This window comes from Ailuropoda melanoleuca, chromosome 9 (genome assembly GCF_002007445.2).
Source record: "Ailuropoda melanoleuca isolate Jingjing chromosome 9, ASM200744v2, whole genome shotgun sequence".
In the NCBI taxonomy this organism is placed as follows: Eukaryota; Metazoa; Chordata; class Mammalia; order Carnivora; family Ursidae; genus Ailuropoda; species Ailuropoda melanoleuca.
Window position 1 is genome coordinate 69,088,858 of NC_048226.1, and position 21,655 is coordinate 69,110,512.

General features: G+C 48.2%; 1 protein-coding gene across 14 annotated transcripts in view; it reads right to left on the reverse strand.

Moving 5' to 3' along the window:
* The window catches only part of NCALD (neurocalcin delta), a 405,829-nt gene that overhangs the window by 7,803 nt on the left and 376,371 nt on the right, over positions 1–21,655 (reverse strand). For all 14 annotated transcript variants that reach the window (XM_034668398.1, XM_034668391.1, XM_034668395.1 and 11 more), the window contains 2 exons: positions 16,489–16,885; positions 2,707–2,812 (listed from right to left, as the gene is read on the reverse strand). In XM_034668398.1, coding sequence (XP_034524289.1) covers positions 2,707–2,812; positions 16,489–16,866 — 484 coding nt within the window. In that variant the 5' untranslated portion in view covers positions 16,867–16,885. The remainder of the gene's footprint in view (positions 1–2,706; positions 2,813–16,488; positions 16,886–21,655) is intronic.

Sequence of the window (21,655 nt, forward strand, 5' to 3'; positions counted from 1 at the left end):
GGTCTGCCTGTCATATAGTTGGGGAGGGCAAATCTTCTCCCCCCTTCCTGGTGCTTCCAGAAGGTCCCATCCTCGGGAGGAGCTGCTGGGGCTGCTCCAGATAGGAGCCCCCACAGGGCACTTGCTCCCTCAGCCCTCCAAGGATGACCCCTGCCCACCGGGCTCCCTGCTGTGGGGCTTGTCTGCAGGCCCTCGTGTTCTCACCCAAGGCCGGTGAAGGACGTGCTGGCCCTTCCGAGCATGCTGGGAGTGTGTGCATTGGTCTGGGGAGGCTGGGAGAGAGGAAGCAATTCCAGAAAAGGTGGCAACTCCAAGAGGAGTGGACGGCAGAGAAGCCAGAGACAGCTGTACTAAAGCAGGCACACACTCGAGTGCCCAGCATCCTCCCAAGTGGTCTTGGGTGTACGTGGTCAGCACCCCCATTACAGACTTCCTTCCCAAATGTCAACTGATTCCAAACCCAGACAGGAGGGGCACTACCCACTGAAGCCCTCAGCACTTCCAACTCAGAGACATCATCAAATGTCTTCCCTTCGCCACACCCCTCCCCCAGTGCTGAGCTCTTGTTTAACCAAATCGCCTCTAGCTACAAGAAGGAGACAGGTGGGCTGCTATTTATCTATTTATTTTTAATATAGAGTAGGCCATGCCTAGGCTTTGTGTCCTGGCCATTTCTTGAGAGCTGCACCCCTGCTCTGGCAGTGGTTAAAATGGTGATGAATTCTGAGGTCTGCACGGCACGAGGGAAGGCGGATGCAGTGGCCACTTGAACACTCCGGGCGCTCCCAAAGGTAAGGGCTGGGGACCTCGAGCCTGCAGCCGCGAGGCAAACCCCACATTCCTCCTCCGTGGATGGGTCTCTTGGGTCAGCTCCCCGCGCGCCTCTGAGTAGACTCCAGGACTAACTTGACTGTGGGCCCAGGCTTTTCAAGTCCACGGCCAGGGGCTAGAAGCAAAGAGCTTCCACCAAGAGGAATCTAATGGCGGGAGACTCTAGGTGAGGGCACCAGCTTCTGCCCGGGGTCCCAAAGCAAAGCCCTGCGCCCAAGCACCAGGTCTCCTGGCCGGACTGATTCCTCCGACCACTCTTAGCCTTCGAGCCCCCCCCACCCCCGGCCTTTTCCGCAGAGGAAAGCACAGGGCTTTGAGCAGCGAGCTGGGCTGCAGGAACGCTGGCCAGTCAGGGCTCTGAGACACCCTCCCAGCGAGCGCCTACTGCCCTGCCCGGCACGCAGTGAGCGTCCTGGCCGCTGCACCTGCGCTCACCCTACCTAGCGCTCTCTCACCAGGGGCGGGGCCTCGAGCAGGACGCCCACCCACCTGCGCTGCCCCGGAGGCCCGCAGACCCTGCAGCCGAAAAATCGGCAAGCTCAGGAGCTATTAACGACCGCACAGGTCTAGTCTTTACAAAACAATCAAGCTCGTTGCTGTGAACTAAGGTGCATCAGGGGAAATAGGATGTCATAGCAGCTTCGTGCGGGAAGCAAAGCAAGCAGGTTGGCCTGCTCCCCGCAGAGCCAGAGTCTCAGGCAGCTAGCACTGGGGGGGGGGGGGACATGGGGGTAGAAAGAGAGGCTCCCTGTGCCACCCACAAAGCCTCCCGTTGTTCTGTCCACTGGCGCCATTTGGGGTACATGAAAGTGCCCGTCTCGGACAAGATTTGTCGCGGCCACCCGGCGAGACAGGGGAGCTGGGAATGAGGGCAGGGGCTACGATGACTGGGATTCCTCCACGCCGGGCTCAGCGCTCAGCACTTCAAATTCAGGTGTCGCATCTAAATAGGGCTGCTGGATCGGGCACGTGAACTACGGGAGGCCCAGTTAACACTGAATTTCAAATAAACAATAATTTTTTTCATATAAGTGTGTCCCAAGTATTGCACAGGGCATACTTCTTTAAAGAACATCATCTGGGGGCGCCTGGGTGGCTCAGTCGTTAAGCGTCTGCCTTTGGCTCAGGGCGTGATCCCAGCGTTCTGGGATCGAGTCCCACATCAGGCTCCTCCACTGGGAGCCTGCTTCTTCCTCTCCCACTCCCCCTGCTTGTGTTCCCTCTCTCACTGGCTGTCTCTTTCTCTGTCAAATAAATAAAATCTTAAAAAAAAAAAAAAAGAACATCCTCTGTTCTTTATCCGAAATTCGAAGTCAGTTGGGCCTCCTCTATTCCCTCTGGCAACCCAACATCTAAAATCCACTATTCTTGAGTTTGAAATCCAACCGTCCTTCTCACTTTGGATCATTGTGAATCCTCTTGTTGGGTCTGAGTTGTGGATGGCACCCTCCAGGTGGAAAGTGCTGGCCATCTCACTCCCCTCCCCTCCTCCCCTGGCCCACACTGGCTGGGGAAGACCACATGGCTCCAAGAACCCCAACACCTTAGGGCATGCGCAGAAGAGCCCCCCCCACCCCCCCAGGCTGAGGTGAAAGCCCCCAGGGTCTGGGCAGAATCACACCAAGTCCCTCTCTGCTTTCTGATTAGCTGGCCTGCAGGGATCCAGCCTGCTGTGGCCTAGGCCTGTCCCCACCTTGGTCCTTCTCTGTTCTGCACTGCCAGGGAGCATGTGGGATTAGCCCCGTTCACAAAGAGCTGTGAGCCAGGGCCTCGTGGCTAATATCTTGTCCTTGAGTGGCATCTGCCTGCCCAGGTGGCCCCAGCCCCTCCAGGAGTCCCCACTCTGAGCAAAGCCAAGCCACCACGGCCTCCTACCATCTCTGTTGGTGTCCATCTGGCGGAAAATCTTTTCTGTCCTTTTCTCGGGGGTTGACTCATCTTCAGGCATTTTCATTACGGAGGAAACCATCTTATAGATCGCCTAGGGACAGAAAGAACGTGATAGTAAGAAACAGAACAGCCTTATCATTAAAGCTCCAGGGAGAGAGGCGAAGGGAATGTCCCCTACGAACACAGGGGTCTAGTCCGATTCCTGCTGATCTGTGGTAGACAAGCAGCGTGGAGTGACTGGTGCGGAAAGCCGGCCAGCAGAGCTCGCTCCCGCAGCGAGAAGTGGCAGAAGACCTGCTCGACCCCCGCCCTGAGTCTCCGACTGTCCTGTGCGGATGAATCCCCTGGGGACCCTGTGAAAATGCAGAATCTGATTGAGCGGGTAGGGTGGGTGGGTGGGTTGGGTGGGGTCCTGAGGGCCCGGGATTCTGCATTTCTACCAAGCTCCTGTGTGGAGCTGCTGTGACTGCCTGAGAACCCCACTTCTAGCAGCGAGGCTGTGGATGACATTCCTCAGGCCAGAAAGACAGGTCGGCGTCTCTACCCAAGTCCCTCAAGGATAATAAACACCTGATGGTCGACAAGTGTCAGCCCATGCCTTCTCCCAGGCAGGCATTACCAGTCCATCCTGATGCTCTTCCCCCCCCACCTCCCATATGTGGCAGTTGCCTCACATTGCTTCCCAGCAAGCTCCCGGGCCTCCCCAAGACGGAAGCAATGTGCCATTCAAGCTTTGCATTAAATAATTATGCAGCTCGAGGCTTGAGATAAATTGGGTACATCTGAAATTTGATGAGCAACAACAGACGTTCTACTGAGTTTTGTAAGCGGTACTGAAACGGTCTCCCCTGCCACCGTGGACCCCCGTGCTACTCAGTAGAGGCCCAGAAGGCCTGTTGTCAAAGGGAGTTTCAATTTGGAAGTAATGTAGTCATTGTCATCCCCAGACCATGACTTTGCTAATCGGATTCACTCACTAATTCGTCCTGGAAAGGAGTTTTAGAAAAAGGAGATTTTGCCAGAGGGTGGGCAGAAAAAATCTGGAAAGTTCTAAAGCTCCAGATGCCATGGGATAGTTGGAAGGAGGGGAGAAAGGAAGACAGCTGAGGGAAGGTAGCCTCCAAATGGGAAATGTGGGAGAAAAAAAATGGATACTAAAGGCTCAACTTATTAGCTTTATAGTCTTACTTAGGATCAACCCTGCGTCAAGTCCCTAAAATATTCTGGAGAAAGGGGGGTAGAAAATATCCTAATCCCAATCAATAAAATAGGAATGAAAAACTGACTCACCCCGTGTTCTGACCCTTCGGGATCACAGAGGTCCCTCAGGCCAGGCTCCCTAGGATTGTCTGAAACCCACCCAAAGCCCTTGCTGAACTCCACGTGGCCTCCACAGTGATCCTGCCTGGGAGAAAGGTCAAGCTCAGAGTTATGGCCCTGTCCCTGAGGATGGGTGTCACTGGGATAAACCTGGCCCATAGTCTGCTTCCCCAGCAAACGGAAGTGAGCAAGCAGTGGGCAAGCCATGCTCTGTCTTCTTCCTGGACCCCGACTTGCTGTCCCCTCCAGCTCGGGTCTATGCTGCTGTCTGTGCTGGGTTTGGAGTGCCACGTGCCACACCTCTGGGGACACCAGGCTCCTAGAGGGAACTAGGAAAGCCCCTCAGGATAGAGCTCTTTTTACAAATGGGAAAACAGGTGCTGGGATTTCCTGGACCAGGTGAATAGTTCATAAGGGTAGTAGAGAGCAGGATTCCTTCCAGAACAGGAATGTCTTGAAATCTAGCACCTTCTCCTCAGGTTTCTTTGCTCCCACATGGAAGCTTTCTGTAACTCGACCCAGTTCAAAGGGAATCAGTGGCACCAACTAATGAACACACACACACACACACACACACACACACACACACCTCACACGGATTTCAATCTTACACAATCTAAATATTGTGTGAATTCATAAGCCAAGGAATCTTACAACAACAACAAGAAGACAGCATCCCGAGATCAGTACCCCACTAGATCGCACAAGGACGCCTCTTTAAAGGAGCAAGAGCCGACACATTTCAGGATCTGTAGAGGTGATATGGGAGAGGCATTTGTGGGTAAACGATGAGTTTACTTTTTGGCAGAAGTGCTGAGTCATTGTACATCCTCGAACTTCTTTGGGGTGGACTCCTTCTTCCCTGAGTCTGTTCTGCTCTCAGTAAGTTCATCTCGCTTGGTAATTCCAAATGCCACCTGCTTTGTGTCTATCACTGACCAAAGGGGGCAGCTCCCATCTCAGATGTGTCAAGAGCCCCACAGCCCATCCAACACCCACCTTGGTTTCCTGGACCAGCAGCTTTATTTAAACTCTTCTCTCATCTGAGTGCTCACCTACCCCTCTCCACTCTCCTTGGAATCCTACCCACCTGTTAAGGGCAGGTTGAAATGTTATCCTCCTCCAGGAAGTCTTCTAGGGTCTTCCTTCTGCTATGTGTAAGTTCCCTTCTGCTGTGCTAGCAAATGGCTGTATTCTAAACCTCTCTTGGATTATCTCATCCCATTCCCTCTAATTGTAGTTACCCAGAACAATCCCCTCTTAGACAGGAGGGCGGCAGTCCGATCTGGCTATTCATTGAAACCCTGACAGTTCCTAACAAAGGGTCTTGCGTAGACTTGGGCTCCCTAAGTTTGGAGGATTCATTCAGGAATAACTGACCACCACCAAATCACCTCTCAGGCTCTTCCTCCTCTCCATTTTCTTCTATTCCATTTCTCATTATAAAGTTCCCCTTTATCCTTGGTTTTCTCACCTTCCACTTATCTTTTTCTCCTTTCTTCACATAATTAAACATATTAATGTGAAACTCCTTAAAGATTCTGTTGGAGAGGAAGGCTTTCCTCTGCCCTTCAAAAACCCTTCTGGATGGACATGAGACAGATTAATGGGAGAAAATCAAATTTAATTTCATACATACAGGGAATCCACAAAGACATGGAAATTCCAAAGATAGGCAAAAGGAGGCATATATGTCATCCTGACTCAAGGAGAAAGGGTAGGGGTCTGGAACTCCAAGGGAAAGAGAGCCGTTCATGGGAAGATGAAAAAGAGTAAATGTCTGGTAAACAAATGTGTGCTGGGCCACTCGGAAACAATGGGACGCGGAGGACTTGGGTCAAACAGGCCTTGCCGGGTTCCTCCCCGTCTACCGTTCCTCGTTCATACCATAATGTCGTTCTCTGTGCTGATAGTTCTAGTCCTGGATTCTCTACCTAAATTCTTTTTAGGCAGCTGTGGGAGAGGTTAAGAGCTGTTCCTGAATCTGCCGGGTTTCAAGCGCTTTGTAAACTCAAAATAATCTTCATGCCAAAGTAGCCATCGTGGGGCAGCCTGCCCTCAGCCCCCACAATTCTTCAGTCTGTCAAAAGCTATGGGCTCTCCCCTTAGAAACCAGGCACACATGCTCGGGGGTCCACACTCACTGTCGCAGACAGCTTTAGGGGCTTGTGCATTCAGAAGCCCACCCACAGACCCCAGGTAAAGAAAATCCCCGATCTCAGTTTACCCCCTCCCCATTGCTCACGCCTCCATCCCTTCCCTCAGTCATTGCCCAGCTAGTTATCGATCGGCTGTTACGTTCCAGGCCTATCTGCCCCAGCCTTGCCCTCCTGGGTTTACTGTCAAATAAGGCAAATGTAGCAGGGGGCCTTCCTTGCCAGGAGGATTAGGGCAGGCATCCCTGAGGAGTGAGGACTGCAAAGAAATGAAGGAAGTGGAGAGCTCCCAGAGGAGAAGGACAGAGGGAAGACGTGCGTGGACACCTGGGTAGGAGGGATGGCAAGGAGGCGGAGAGCTTGTGTGCGGAGGGGGGTAGGGGGGAGGGGAGCGTGTGACAAGATGTGGCTCCAGAGCAGGACAGGACGGACCCCTGGGCCCCAAAGAGCATGTGAAGGTACCTGAAGTTCTCCAATAAGCCACAAAAAGAAGTGATATGAAATCTGATTTTCCTATTTGCACCTACTCCCCAAACCCACCTCTACTCCCTTCTTATAGGCAGTGGTGTTCAGAGAATTAAGAAACTGTCATTCACAATTTACTCATCAGTTATTTATTGAGTGTCAACTATGTGCTAGGTGGCGGAAAGTCAATTGTCAAAATGACCGATACGGTCTTTCTTATTGTATATCTCCCCAACCCTCTGGCAAAGGGCTTCACAGACACTGTATTGGTGACCAGAAGTACCCCATTCTATGAGCACCATTTAGATGGTACAGTGATTCCAGTGAGGCCTTAATAACTTCACCTACGCCACCTCCGGCTCCCGTGATGGCGAGTAAACTCCGTGGTCTGGAGCATTCCTTGGAACTGTCAGCCTCTAAGAGTTGGAGCTCATGAAATTCTTCTGGAAATTCTGATGGGAAGCCAACTGTGTAATAACCCAGCGATTATTCCCTTAATACTCTTGGTTGAACGAATGAATGAAAGACCAAGCAAACAGATGGATTCGTGTTAGAAAATGAGTCCCCACAGTCAACAGGTCTTTAAGAGATTAAGCCTTTAGCTCTTCGGCCAAAGACATGGGGTTGGCACAGAGAAAGATGGGTTAATATAAAAACCAAAACCCAACCCGAAAGAACAAAGAAAGTCAGGATGCCCTTACATGAGTATATTTGCCAGCAGGACTTCTGGAATGGGGCAAAGGCACGATGTCTGCGTGTATTGTAGGGTTGAGAAGGAAGTGAGGCCTCGCATTCCAGACGGCTCTTTCATAACTCTAGACTAGATTTTTTTTTAATGTGCATCAACTCACAGACAGGGATTAGTGGATTATTCACAAAACCAGCTCTATGACGTGTGTGGCACGAGAGCAATGAGCAAAGAGCTAAGGTGACAAATCCCAGTGGTCCCACAATGAGTAAGTAGATGGCAGCCTGGCAAAACCACATATGGGAAATTGTCTGTCCCTTTGTCCCTTTCCCACGGCATCAACAACCCAAAGCCGATTGCACTAGAACTTCAGAATCGAGGGCTCCACAGCACGGGGAGAGAAAAGATGCAACTCCAGACAGCAATCTGAAACAAATCATGTCTTTTATTAGCTCCAGTTCCCCCCCCTTCCCCAAATTTAATGGGATTAAACCATGAAGAGGCCAGGCTACTTCCCTACTTATTTTTAGCAATGTCAATGAGAGGCCCGGCAGGGACATCCTGTTTTTAATTAAACTTGAAGAGCCTCATTCTTGAATCTGGGTAAACACAGAGCTCTAGGACACCCAAGAGCCCAGCTCTGGCTCTGGCCCTTCGTAGGCTCGGGACGGTGCCTGCCCTGTGGCCAGGGCTCTCACCAGCTTCCTCATGGCCTATATTTTTCTTTCTTTTTCCTTCTGAATGAACCCCCTCTTGGGATGCTGGAAAAGAAGGAGTCACGTCTGCACTGATAAAAGTTGTAGAGTTAGCGGAAGGCAGGCACAGCTCCAAGAGTTAAAGCTGAACCTTCTCTCTGAAGGAAACCAGACTGACTTCTTTCACCAGAAGATGGAGGATCTTCTGACAGGACAGCCAAGGCCCCGTGACAACCAACCAACGGCACAAGAAGTTAAGCAGCACAGGGTTGCATTTAGATTCTAAATAAAGAACAGCACCCCGTATAGAAAGATCTTGCCTATCAGGAAATGAGAGTGGAGACAGGCCACGAGGATCTTTCTTGGAAACACTTTTGAAATAGGATTGATGTCTGTGTATCCGGAATGGTGTAAGTAGTTTCTTGTTTAGAGCCTAGAAGAATACATTAAGTTAGGAACTTTCCTAACGCTCTACCCAGGTGCTGTAGGTACTTTCAAGGGAGGGGAGAGGATGACGGGACAAGGCCCTGTCCCTTTTCAACCAAAGGAGCTCCATTCTTATATTAGGTTTCATGTAAGACATTAATCTGAAAAAAGCAAACTCATCGTTGCCCTCCCAAAACTTGTGTGTGTGTGTGTGTGTGTGTGTGTGTGTGTGTGTGTGAATACCCTACCATCCATCCCGTTGTCAAGTCAAAGACATCTTTGGTGCCTCTGCCATCTATCTCCATATCTAACAGTCAGCAGACCCGTTAAATAGACCTCCTTAATATTTTCTGAAATCTATCATTCCTCCTGCCACTGTCTTCTGTCAAGTCAGTGGTGGTACTCATCATTTTTAGATAAGGACAGTTTATATTTTTTCGATCTTACATAAAGTGCAATGTAAAAGCAGCTTCAAATAGCCCTGTCCAAAGAGCCCTTTTATTATTGTCCTAAACAGACATTCCAGAGCTGTTGTATGATGGGCCTTCAGCTGGGGGGGGTTAGGGGGGTAGTGATGGGTTCGATTTTGGAATGCCGACTTTGAAATACCAGTGCAACAGCTCAGTGGGGATGTCACTAAGAGTAGGACATAACAGGGGCACCTGGCTGGCTCAGTCGGTGAAGCGTGCAGCCTTGATCTCGGGGTTGTGAGTTCCAGCCCCCTGTTGGGTGTAGAAGTTACTTGAAAATAAAATCTTAAAAAAAAAAAAAGTTGGACATAACAGAGGTGGAGATCTGGAAGTAATCCATGGTTTCCTCCATAAAGTGGGGCTAACAAGGTTGTCATGAGGATTCAGTGAGATGATGCACGGGCAGGGGGTTGAACAGTATCCTGCAAAATTTCATGTCCGCTCAGAAGGTGGTGGAGGTGAGAAGAAGGTGAGGTGAACTTATTTGGAAAAGGGTCTTTGCAGATGTAATCAGTTTCAAATAAGATCATACTGGATTCAGACAGGCCCTAACCAATCCAGTGACCGGAGTTCATATAAGAAGAAGGAAATTTGGACACAGACTCACGAGGAGAGCGTCATGTGATGATGGAGGCAGAGGCCAGAGTGACGCAGCTGTGAGCCAAGAAACAGAGGGCTGCGTCACCACTGACACTAGGAGAGAGGCATGGAACAGAGGACCCTCCCCTCCCAGCCCCAGGAGTCTCCAGAAGGAACCAGCCTTGTCCACACTTCGATTTTGGACTTCTGGTCTCCAGAACTGTGACAGAATACATTTCTATTGTTCAAAGCCCCCAGTTTATGATAATTTGTCACGGGAGACCTAGGAGTTGGACACAGTGTGGAAAGCCCCAGCACTAGGCCTAGCCCATCACAAGCACTGAGGAGAGGAGACTTCTGGAGGAAACACAGGCTGTAGTTAGAACTCTGCTTGGGAGTATCCATGTGCAGGGAGCAGAAGAAAGAAGAGGAATCCACGAAGGCCACGGGGAGGGAACGGCCAGAGGGGCGCCTCACTCATGTTGCCAGATGGCATACTCGGTGCTAAGACTTAAACTCTGGTCATAAGATTAACCCCCTAATAAGAAAGGGATAAACCAAACACAACTGCAAGCATGAAGATTAGTTCTTCGAGAAAGTCACCAGCTAAGCAATTGCTTTGGAGCTTCCTCTGGGAAAGAAATTGAAGTTGCATTCCAGCATCACATCTCTGGTCCACATTCAAAATTGAGAATTAGGCAAAGGTGTGGAGTTGAATTCCCAGGAACCATATTAAAATGGATTAGAAGCTCTTGTCCCATCACCCACGTTTCCCCCTCCCCCCCAGAATCAAAACAGCACAGTGTTTCAGGTCTCCAAGGAACATATTAAAATTGATATAGTATCTATGACATCAATTTAGAAAGATGATTGGGGGGGAAAATGCAAGTGCCACTCAGGAAGGGCCTCTGGAAGAACGTAAGGAAGTTTTTCTGGTCCTCGCTTTGGTCCGCAGTGGTGCAGACACGCACACGTTGGTTGGTGATCTTGCGACCAGCTGGGACTAAACCATGCGTCTGTTTGGCGCTCCTGGAGGGCAAATGTTTCCCTGCCCATCACCTCCTTCCTCTCATCCAGTGCTATCTAGGTCTACATGCCTTTCATCACATGAGGGAATGAGAAAAAAAAATTTTTTCCACTACTGCTAAAAGACACAAAAATGCAATCTCTGCGATGAGCTGCCGGTACACTCCCCATCTCCTTCCCTCAGGTTTTATTCATTCGAAAGGCAGGAAAAGGTAGAGTAAGGGTGTCCTGACGTTCACCCTGCCTTCATTAAAAATGCCAATTAACCCCAAATCACAACAATGAGGGAGAGTCTGATTCCAAGACAATAATTATTTGAACACCAATATTTTGGAAGCGATCATTAACATCCAAGTAATAAATATGCTAATTAGAAAATTTCCAGCCTAGTTTTCAAAGTTTCCTGAGGACTGTACTGGGTACCATTATGTCAGCCTGTGTATATCCTCTCGGAAAGTCTCTAACTTGAACTTGAGAACCAGTCCAGCCAGGTCTTCCCCAAGGAGTCCCAATGCATGAAGTTTCCTGTGGGCTCAGGGCAACAGTTCGGGTTGGGGGATTCCTGGTGCCAAACACATTCTCTCCTGGAAAGCTGATCATTCTTTTATCAGAGTCCTCTGAGCATCAGAGTAGCCCAGAAATTTTAGTTACTCCCAGATGGGCTGGTGTTTGATAGGACAGGTGAAGGTCAGGAACTCCTAAAGTCACCTGTTCCAAAATATCTGTGAGTTCCATCAATTGAGGATTGCGTTGGCTTACCCCCCTCCTCTTTGTGAACACACATTTTAGGACTAGGTAAATTTTACTTAAAACTTAATAGAAGATCCTATGACCTTGCCCTTTGGGAAACAACCTCCCTTTGTTGAGCAGGAAAACATCCTGTCCTAGCTCTGGAAACTGCAATAGAATAATGGTAGCCAACATTTACTGAGCTTCCTAACATGCCAGGGAGCATCCAAGCACCGTGGCCAAATCAGCAACGCCCCTTTCCCGCTCGCTTGGCCCCTTCCTCAGACCCTGTGCTGTGACAGGTGTGGGCGCGCAGACCTGTCTCCAGCTGGGCGGAGGGGTTGGGGCGTAGGGCAGGAAGGCTTCTCCCTGCTCTTGTGGCCCCACCTGGAGGACAGGAGCTGCTGTGACATGAGGAAAGGTCAGCGCTCTTTCCTGTCTGGCTTGTGACTGTGAGAGGCAGTTCTGATGCAATAATAAAATACTGGGCCTAAACCATGTTCCTGAATTTGTCACTTAAAAAAAACAAACACGTGAATGTAAAAATGTTCATTTTAGACTCTAAAAATAAATCTGCATATGGTTTTGTTTGTTCATCCAGATGTTGATAGAGCACAAAATTATTTTTTTTTAAAAAGGAACATAACTGCATTTTGGCATATGTGGTAGACTGAATAACAGTCCCCCAAAAAGGTATGCATGTTGTTACCCCCGGAACCTGTGACTATGTTACCTTACATGCTAACAGGGACTTTCCAGACGGGATTAAGTTAAGGATCTTGCAATGGGGAGAGGCTGTCCTTATGGGCTGGTCCCCATGTAACTGCAGCGGTCTTTCTGAGTGGAAGAGAGAAGCAAAGTGAGCTGCGCAGAGAAATGCTGGTGTAAGAAGGACTCAATCTACCGTTGCTGACTCTGGACATGCAGGGAGGGGCCACAAGCCAAGGAATGCTTCCAGCAACCAGGAAAGGCAGGGAAACAGATTTTCCCCTAAAGCCTCCAGAAGGAACGCAACCTGTGGACACCCTGATTTTACTCCAGGAAAACCGATTTCAGACCTCGGAACTGGAAAACTGTTAAGAGAATAACTTTGTGTTGTTTTAAGCAACTAAGTTTACGGTAATCTGTTTCAGCAGCAAGAGGACACTCCCGCGGTGTGTTTCAGTATTAGTCTACAACAGAGACCAAAGCTTGTCACCATAAACAACAGTCTACAGCTACCAGAGCTGAACTACCAGAAGCAACGTCAGGGAAGAAAAACTAGAAAATTTATGGAATACTACACTCCATTCATTGTTGAGCCTAATTATAAACTTGTTTGGACCCCAATCTACACCCTGACCAGTTTTTAGCGTCTGTTGGCACGCACCATGAATTTGCATTTCATTAAATTGCTTGAATTTCTGAGTCTTGGAGGAGAAGTTCAGCCAAGAATTTGTACGTTGGCACTTGTAATGAGGCTACACATTTTACTCACCTTAACCAATAGAACCGCCGTTTGTGAATGATTCTGGGGCCCACAGCTTGCTCTTGTCTCATCACTCCCTAACATATATTTACCCAAACACAAAGCAGAAACCCAACAGACAGTGATTCCTCTGAAGTACACGCATCCCTGCAGAGGTCCTTCCTCAGTGGTGCCGACCAACTGGAACCTGCCCCCTGCTCCCCCCCCAAATCCGCTCACAGGCACACAGCGTCTTAGTACAGGGCCAGGGCTCAGAGAGAAAAGAGGAAAAAATAGACGGGGAAGTCTGGTATTACCCTCCACCCTGCAGTTCATCCAGAGTCACCGGCAACCCGGGCATTAGCATAAGAATGAGACGGAATCCATGAAGGTCAGCGGGCAAGTAGCAGAGTAGAATAACACAGCCCTTCATAGGAAAATGGTTCTAAATTTAATTTAATCTCATTGGCAATTTGGAAATTGCCTCAGGGCGCTGCAGTGTTTCCTCCCCACGGTCGTGAATATTAATCATCAGTGTGGGTGCGGTAGAACACAATTAAGGAAACTCGGCTTCCATTTGCAGGCTCCTAAAACACCCTGAGTAGATAAGCATTTATTAAGGACTCCGAGTCCTTCCCGTGATGACCTGGAAGCTCTCCGTGGGCCTGTGAGTGGACCGAGCTACTTACAAGTGGAGAAAACGTTTTGTGAGGCTGAATGGCCCTTCGTTTTGTTTTTAAGATTTTATTTATTTATTTGACACAGAGAGAGAGAAAGAGCACAAGCAGGGGGAGAGGCAGAGGAAGAAGCAGGCTGAGCAGGGAGCCCGATGTGGGGCTGGATCCCAGGATCCTGGGATCATGACCTGAGCCGAAGGCAGACGCCCAACCCGCTGCACCCAGGTGCCCCTGGTGCTTGGTTTTTATGATCACTTTCTACATTCCATGCTGAACACAGAGGAAGCCGGCGAGGGCTCAGCAAGTGCTTACTAGCACCTTCCGCACATCCTCGGCAAAGTCCCCACCCGCCCTTGCAAACCAGCTGCACAGCCCAGGGAGGGTGTCTGGAGCCCTGCCCACACAATCCATTCCCAGGGCCAGCTACTCAGCAGGTGCTTAACGGGAGGTGTGAAACGAATGCACGAATGGTCTGATGTTCGTCTGGAAGGTTCTCCCTGACTGGGGGGTCAACATCTTCATCAATACTGGCCACCAAACCCCTGATGGGGACAGCCAGCAGAACTGCGCACAAATGTCCAACAGGAGATCACACAGCGGCTACCAGGAATTTTTTTTTCTTAGATCCCAATCAGGACGTCATTCTCTTCAAAAGGAGAACCTACCCGCCCTTTCTCAGCAGGGAGGCAGAGCGCCGCACTCCCCCCAAAAGGAGACAAAATACAGCTAATTAAAACGAATCACCTTTGAAATTTAAATTTTTGTGTAATTAGCAAAGATGAAGACCAATTGGCCAGGCGCAATGCCAGGCACACCCTTCATTCACTCAGGGAGTTTGTTTGGGAGACAGTTCAGCAGAGAGCATCGAGTGCCTCAGAAATCAATGCTCCTTCCCTTTGGCCCAGTAATTGTACTTCTGGGAATCCACTGTAAGGGAATAAACCTAAATATAGAAAAAGCTTCATGCACAAGAATTATCTGTTATTTTATATTTAAAAATTACAGTATCATGTATATTAATAAAACCTGGAAACAGCCTATATATCCAACAATAGAGGAAGAGAAAGTAAATTATATCGTATGACTATTATGCAGCTATTAAAGTATCGTTATTAAAAGTTTTTATGATATGAGAAATGCTTGTATTATTATGTTGAGTGAAAATGGCAAGATAAAAATTTCATATGCATTATGAAATCAATTAGATGTTTTCAAATGCATGGAAATAAGACCAGAAAATATGATTTTCCAATATTAGAAAATTAATAGCAGTGATTCTCTTTGAAGGTGGAGTGGGAATATGGAGAATTCTCTTTTGCTTTTACATTTTTTCTATACTCCCCGTATTTTTACCATTGACATTATATTTTTTATACATTTATCCTTGAGGGAGGGGAGAAATTCTTTATTCTTTTTGTTTGTTTGTTTTTAAGATTTTATTTATTTATTTGGCAGAGAGAAAGAGCACAAGTGGGGGAGCAGCAGGCAGAGGGAGAGGAAGAAGCAGGCTCCCCGCTGAGCAGGGAGCCTGACATGGGGCTTGATCCCAGGACCCTGAGATCATGACCCGAGCCGAAGGCAGACACCTAACCGACCCAGGCGCTCCTGAAATCCTTTATTCTGTTTAAGATCTTGTCTCTGAGGGATTAACTCAGCACACCCGGTTCAGATAGCTGCTGCTCCGGGGGAAGGAGGAGCACAGAAAGCACTAGTTGGCAGATCTGGGAGAGTTTGCCAGTACAGAGGTCAACTGGATTCCTGCTCCGCACCTGGTTCCATGTGCACCTGTCCCTCTCACAGCCCGTGCGGGTTCAGGCCCACTGCCCAGAGGCAGACCCTAGGCCTCAGCTGCAAGGGCTGGATGACAAGTCAGTCACCAGCAGTGGATGCTCTCTGTCTCCTTGTGTTCCACCCCCTCCCTCCCTTCCAGCACCCCACCTGTTCTCCCAGGGGCTGCAGATCTATCTCAGAAGCCCAACACTCTGGAACGAGTGCTGGCTTCTGAGATGAGCCCTCCAGGAAGCCCACTGCCCACTCTCTTGGACTGCTGTCTGCTTCCAGATGCCTTCCTCTTGTGCCCATTCGCCTGCCAAGATGGTGAGTGATGGCCAGCCCACCTACCTAGTCCTTTTTATTGCCTGCAGCTGAAGCTGTCCTGATCTTCCCTTGAGCTGTGTCTCAGTCCCCCCACGTTCTTCCCTGGCTCCCACTCACTGCCGATCAAGCTGGTAGTGCCATGACCACTTACAACTCCTTATGCCCCTCCCCCCCCTTCCCTTGGGGTCTGATGAGGAAAATGTGGCCAACACCAGGGCCCCTTCTCCTGTTCTGTTCAGGGTATTTACTCTGGGTGAGTGATTTGGGGAAATAACATGGAGTGCTTTCTATTTAAATGATCGAGGACTTGGTTCTACAATGTTTGTATTTCTGAGGAGACAGAACGCAGCCCAGAGATCCCTGCCTTTATTCGAGTCTAAGAAAGTCGGAAATTAAGGCTGCTGGTGATGAGCTGTTCTGTATGGCTGGCACTGTGCTAGGCACGGAACATGGACAGTCATATCTAATCTTCAGCTAACCCCACAACATGGGTGCTACGGCTGGCAGTTCCACTTCACAGATGAGGACACTGATCTCTCAGTAGGGACTGAAAGGGGCAGGGTTTGAACCCCAGGTCTGAGATTGATCATTAGACACCACTCTGGGGGCTATAACCCCAAAGCCTCAGGGTCTGGGCAGGTCACTGGCATGGGTGGATGGAGGGGCCATGGTGAGCAGGATTTGCTGAGGAGTGTACGTCCATCTGTAGGGTGACCCCCTTGACTTAGGCCAAGCAAGAATGGGGGCCCAGTGTTGCCAGATCTGAGTTTTCAAGAGATGCCAACCCATCTTCATTTTCATGTGTCATCTCCTATTTGGAAATATAGGTTCAGCATTTTCAAAAACAATGGGTATGCCGAATCAAAGCCTAGATGGGCACCGGTCGGCACGGGCAAACCTAGATGGGCACCTGCCCCATGCTGGCTGGTGCACCTGCCAGTTCTTACCTGTGACTCATGCCCTTCGCGTCGTAAGGGCCTAGCGCTACGTACCTGCACGATCTCTAGCATTTCCGCCTTGCTGATGTAGCCGTTTCCATCCAGGTCATACATGCTGAAGGCCCATTTCAGCTTCTGCTCCAGCTTTCCCCTCGATGTCACGCTCAAGGCTATGATGAATTCTCTAAAGTCTATTGTCCCATCTCCATTGGCATCGAAGGTGCGGAAGACGTGCTCTGCAAATTTGGAAGCATCCCCGTAAGGGAAAAAGTTCCCGTAAATTTTCTTAAACTCTTCCATTGACAAATGTCCACTAGGGCAGTCTCTCAAGAAGCCCTTATACCATTCCTGGATCTCGTGCTCCGTGAAGTCCGTGCTTTCCAGCAAATCCTGCATGACCTCTGGGCGCAGCTTGCTGTTCTGTTTGCCCATCCTGGCGGCGGGGGTTCAGCTGCAGAGGGAGAAGAAGACGTCTCATTTTCAGACCTGTGTTTTGGAGGCACACTTTATAATTTGTGATTGTTCCTTTGGGAAAAAGAAATAGACTCTTCTGGTCCACAACACTGTCTGGTTATGCAACTCAGCCACACAAAATGATAGAAAGGCAGTGAGAAGATGCCTAGCAGAAATACCACTGACCAGAAAACTGATACTACTTCTGTCCTGAGCCATGTGAAAACGAGGGATTTGTAATGAAAAAAAGAGGGAGGAAGAAAGGAGGGGAGAGCCAGAGCCAGAGCCACTGGCTACTTGGTTCTGCTCAATCTATCTGTAAGAGCTTTGGCCTGACATCAAGACGTCTGAGGCTCTAACGCTCAATCCAAGCATTAGCAGGGAGAATTTAAGGAGGAGAGCTGGAAGAAAGAGAGAGAGACAAAAGAGTAATTTATGTTTTGTTGCTAGAATATTTCCAAGGAAAGTGCTGCTTGGGAACCTTCTGAATATTATAAAACAGATACGAGTAAGGAAAAGGCAAACCCATCTAATACCATTAACTGCCACCAAGCCAGACGGGTTATATAAATTCACAAGGTCAATTCACTGGCAGCATTGGGTTCAGATGGTAAAGATGAGGCTTCATAAACCGTTTAAGTGCACGCTTATGGAAGAGGCCAAACTTTCCTTCAAATACAATTAACTTCATAGTTTATTGTAACAGTGGTACACAACCATGGTAGAATAGTGAAACAGTACAGTGATGCATAAAGAAAAAAGTTAGCCTTGCTTCAAATCCTACCACTTCGAGATAACCCTGCTAGCATTTTGGTGTGTGTCCTTCCAGATTTTTTATACGCCTGCTTATCTAAATATGCTATTAACATATGCTTTAGTACATTTACATTTCAAAAAACAAGAATAAGTACACTTTCGTTACCTATTTTTTAAACTTAACATAGGGTGGGGAACAAAGGCTGCTTTCCTTAGATGGGGAAAACACTAGAATTATCTTCCTATTCACAGAGCCATCACCATTAAGCGAGCACCAGAAATGAGGCGGGTGTCTGGTGCTGCGGATTCAGGAAGAGTGAGATGTGGCCCCTCCGTCTTCAGGAGCCCCTAGCTGTGTAAGTTCGGAAGTGGTGGTGGCAGTGAGGGGACAGTGAAACAGATATTCAGTTCACGGTTACCAGGGGAATGGATGTGGTGTGATGAGAGAACATAGAGAAGACACCCAAGCCAAAAGGGGGCGTAGGTGCTATCAGGAAAGCCTTCCCGGAGGAGGTGATATCTGACCTTAGTTCCCATTTCCAAAGTCTTATGACTTAAGCACGGTCAAGATATGCCCCTTCTCATAAAGGGGCTCTGCACTTATACTCTGCATTTTTCCTATATTGGAAAAAATCCTGAAAGTAAAGCTTGGAAAATTATGGACTGTGTGAAAGCCCACATATCCCCATTTTAATCGTGAGTCCCAATTTTCTTTGAGATTTTCTCTTGTGGCGTCTATTTATTAATGTCTGTCTCCCTCCCTCTGCAGGGTCAGTCCCTTGAGTCGGAGTCTCTACTGGGACTACTTGTCCCTCTCCGGCCCCCACGAATAACATTTGGTGAGTAAATGAACAAAGGAACGACCGATAGACAGACGAATCATTACAACATGGAAATCTGTAATAATCTTCCCAGAGAAAGAGGCTTTCCGCTACAGCAATGAGCTGGCTGTGAGAACGCTATTTGAGTCACGAAAGCTATCTGATAGTTAAGTCTTGGTCTTGGAATCTCTTTCTTTCCCCCCATCTTATGAACTATAATTGACATATAACACTGTATGCATTTAAGGGGTACAATGTTATGACCCAATACACTGCAGAACGATCACCACACTAAGTTTAGTTAACATCTCTCACCCTCACCTAGTTAAGAATCTTTTCTTCTTGTGATGGGAACTTCTCAGTTCTACTCTCTCCACAGCTTTCAAATACGCAATATTGTTAGCTGTTGTCATCATGCTGTGTATCATAGCCTAGGATTTATTTATAACTAGAAGTTTGTACCTTTTGACCCCCTTTACCTGGCTGCACACCCCCCACGCACCCCAGTTTGGGATCTCTTATATTGAATTGCTTGCATCCCTGTCTTTTGCCCCCACGAAAAATAAATTCCTAGAGGGCAGTGTTTGCATCTCACACTGCTCAAACTTCTTGCATTATATCCATAGTTCAGGAAGTGCCAAGCACTCTTAGTAATTGGCAAGTTGACTGATTTTGTTTTCTGAGTTTTGCACTGGAGGAGAATGGGCTCCACCCCCACCCCCCTTTCCTAGACAGGGACCCTCCGAAAGGGTCGGGTGAGCAGAGCACCCATCCCATTAGCAGGACCAACGGCGGCAGGGGCAGGAAGTCCCCTCTTCACGTGAAACCAGGCAAACACCATTTTATGCAAGAGCAAGACTCAACTACAGCTCCAAATGAAGGACAATTTATAAACTGAACCTTCCAAAAACTTTCATTTCCCTCATGTGTCCCTTTATTTCTGGAGGGAGAAAAGCAAAGTTAGGCTGGTTTGTATTAGAATTTTAAACCTGTCATTTAGTTGCTAAGTTGGCAATTTGCCTGAGGCAAGAATTCAGAAACATGAGGTAATACATAATACACGGCTTACAGAACTCTGGAACATTTTTATGAAATTTACAAGTAATTTCAGGCTGTCCTTTTTGGTTTTTTTTTTTTTTTTAAAGTACAGCTCTTTGGTGTGCTGTTCAATCAAATCACCGTTCCTATACTTTGGTTCTGTGCAAATCACCGTGTGCCCAGCCGTAGGGAAAAAAAAAATACCATTTTGATATTTAAATCTACTCTCTTAAAGAATGATTTCTTTTTTTCTGGGTCTATACAACACTGCTTCTTCAAAACTAAAGTTCCTTTCCCCATGTTTAAGAAGTGCTTCTCACTTATTAGATGTTTTTGCACTAGAAACAAATTGCCTCAACATTTTGGCTAAGTCTCCCGCTGAGACCGAGCTGTGTGTAGCTACTTTTCAGTAAACAGTAACTAAACCACACTTACAAATTCATTAGCACAGAAAGGCCATAGCACAAACCAGGCAGAAGAGCATGCAATAAGTGATTTGGGAAGCCGTGTTTGCAACTTAGTCCAGAATTTGTTTCAGTAGATAACTACAAATTCTTTACTAAGTGTGATGTCTGAACTTGAGAAAACCATCTGGACTTGGTTAAACTGTACAACAGAAACCTCCGGGGACATGCGATAGTGTTCCTTTCCCTGGGGGAGGAGGGGAAAGATAGAGGAATGCCTGACAATACCTTTTTCTTTTCGAAAACAGAGATTTCTGCCTGTTTGAGTTGAAGAGGGGTAAAAATACCATCAGGGAAATGCTGTATTAATTAGCAGTCCAGAAAAAAGCTGTCTGGAGACAAAAGTTGCGCGTCAGGTCAAATCCTTTTCATTACTCCATTTGGTTATTAAAACATTAACTTTGTGCTAGTAGAACATGGTGGGGAAAACTCAGGCCATGGAATAAAAATGCTTGGGTTCAAATCCTGGGTGAATGGCTGACTAGCTCCTGGGGTGTAAGTAATTCACTTAACTTTTTGGTGCGCCTCGGTTTTCTTATCTATAAAATGAGTTCAGTGGTGCGAGTTTGTATTTCACCGAATTGAGAATTAAATGAGACAGTCGTATACAAAAAGCTCTGGCACTGAGACAGGGCCAGACGCTGTGGTAAATGAAATCCACATTTTGTTCTTGATGGCCCTTCACCCATTGTTCTATTGAAACTTGACGGCAACCCTGAGGGATAGACAGGACAGCTTCCTCCATTTTATAAGCAAAGAAATGAAATCTCAGGCCAAGCTACTTATCCCAAGGCACACAGCTTGGGATGAGACAGCCAAATGGTAAGTTCCGTTTGCTCTTCGCTGTCCACTGGCTTTACTACTACGCCCTACTAACTCCGTGCACAAAGTGCAGACAGACGTTAAGACAATTCCACAGAAAGAAGTAGTTAAGAGAGAGGAGACAACCCCCTACTAGCACTCATTCACTAATAGGTGATAAGTGTCCCCTAGGAGGGAGGCGTGGCTCCAGGTACCGGGAATTCATCAGGGAACAGACAAACCCTAGTTCTCACGGAGTTTACAGTCTAGCGGCAAGAGACCTAGAATACATGAGATAAACAAGGGAAATGTTGGAGTTGTTCCACAGAGAAAAAGTAGAGAAGGAAGGGGGTTGGGGAATGCCAGGCGTGGCTGGGTGAGTGTCAAAATGTGAACTAAGAAGCCAGGGAAAGCCCCACCAAGAAAGTGACATTTGGAAAGGAAGAGAGGAGGTAAAGTTGGGAGCCGTGGAGATGACTGGGAGAAGGCTATTCCAAGCAGAGAAAACAGCACAAGAGGAGGGTCTAGACGGGGAGCAGATTTAGTGTGCCAAGGATGTGGCTGGAGTGGAGGGCGGGGAGGAAAGCGGATGAAACTGGAACAGTAATGAGGGCCCGGTGACATGGGACCCGTAGGTGACGCTGAGGGCTGTGTTTTCCACTCCGAGTGAGATGAAGCCATTGCAGGGTTTTGGTTTATATTCTAACAGGGACTCTCTGACTGCTGCTTTGAGAGTAAACTAAAAGAAGGTAGTGCAGAGGCAGGGAGACAGCTGGGAAGCCATGGCAAGGACCCAGGCAAGAGGCAGTGGCGGCTGGAACCAGGGTGGCAGCAAGCAGAGAAGGTGAGAAGTGGTTGGATTCTGGATACAGTTTGAAACATGAGTCC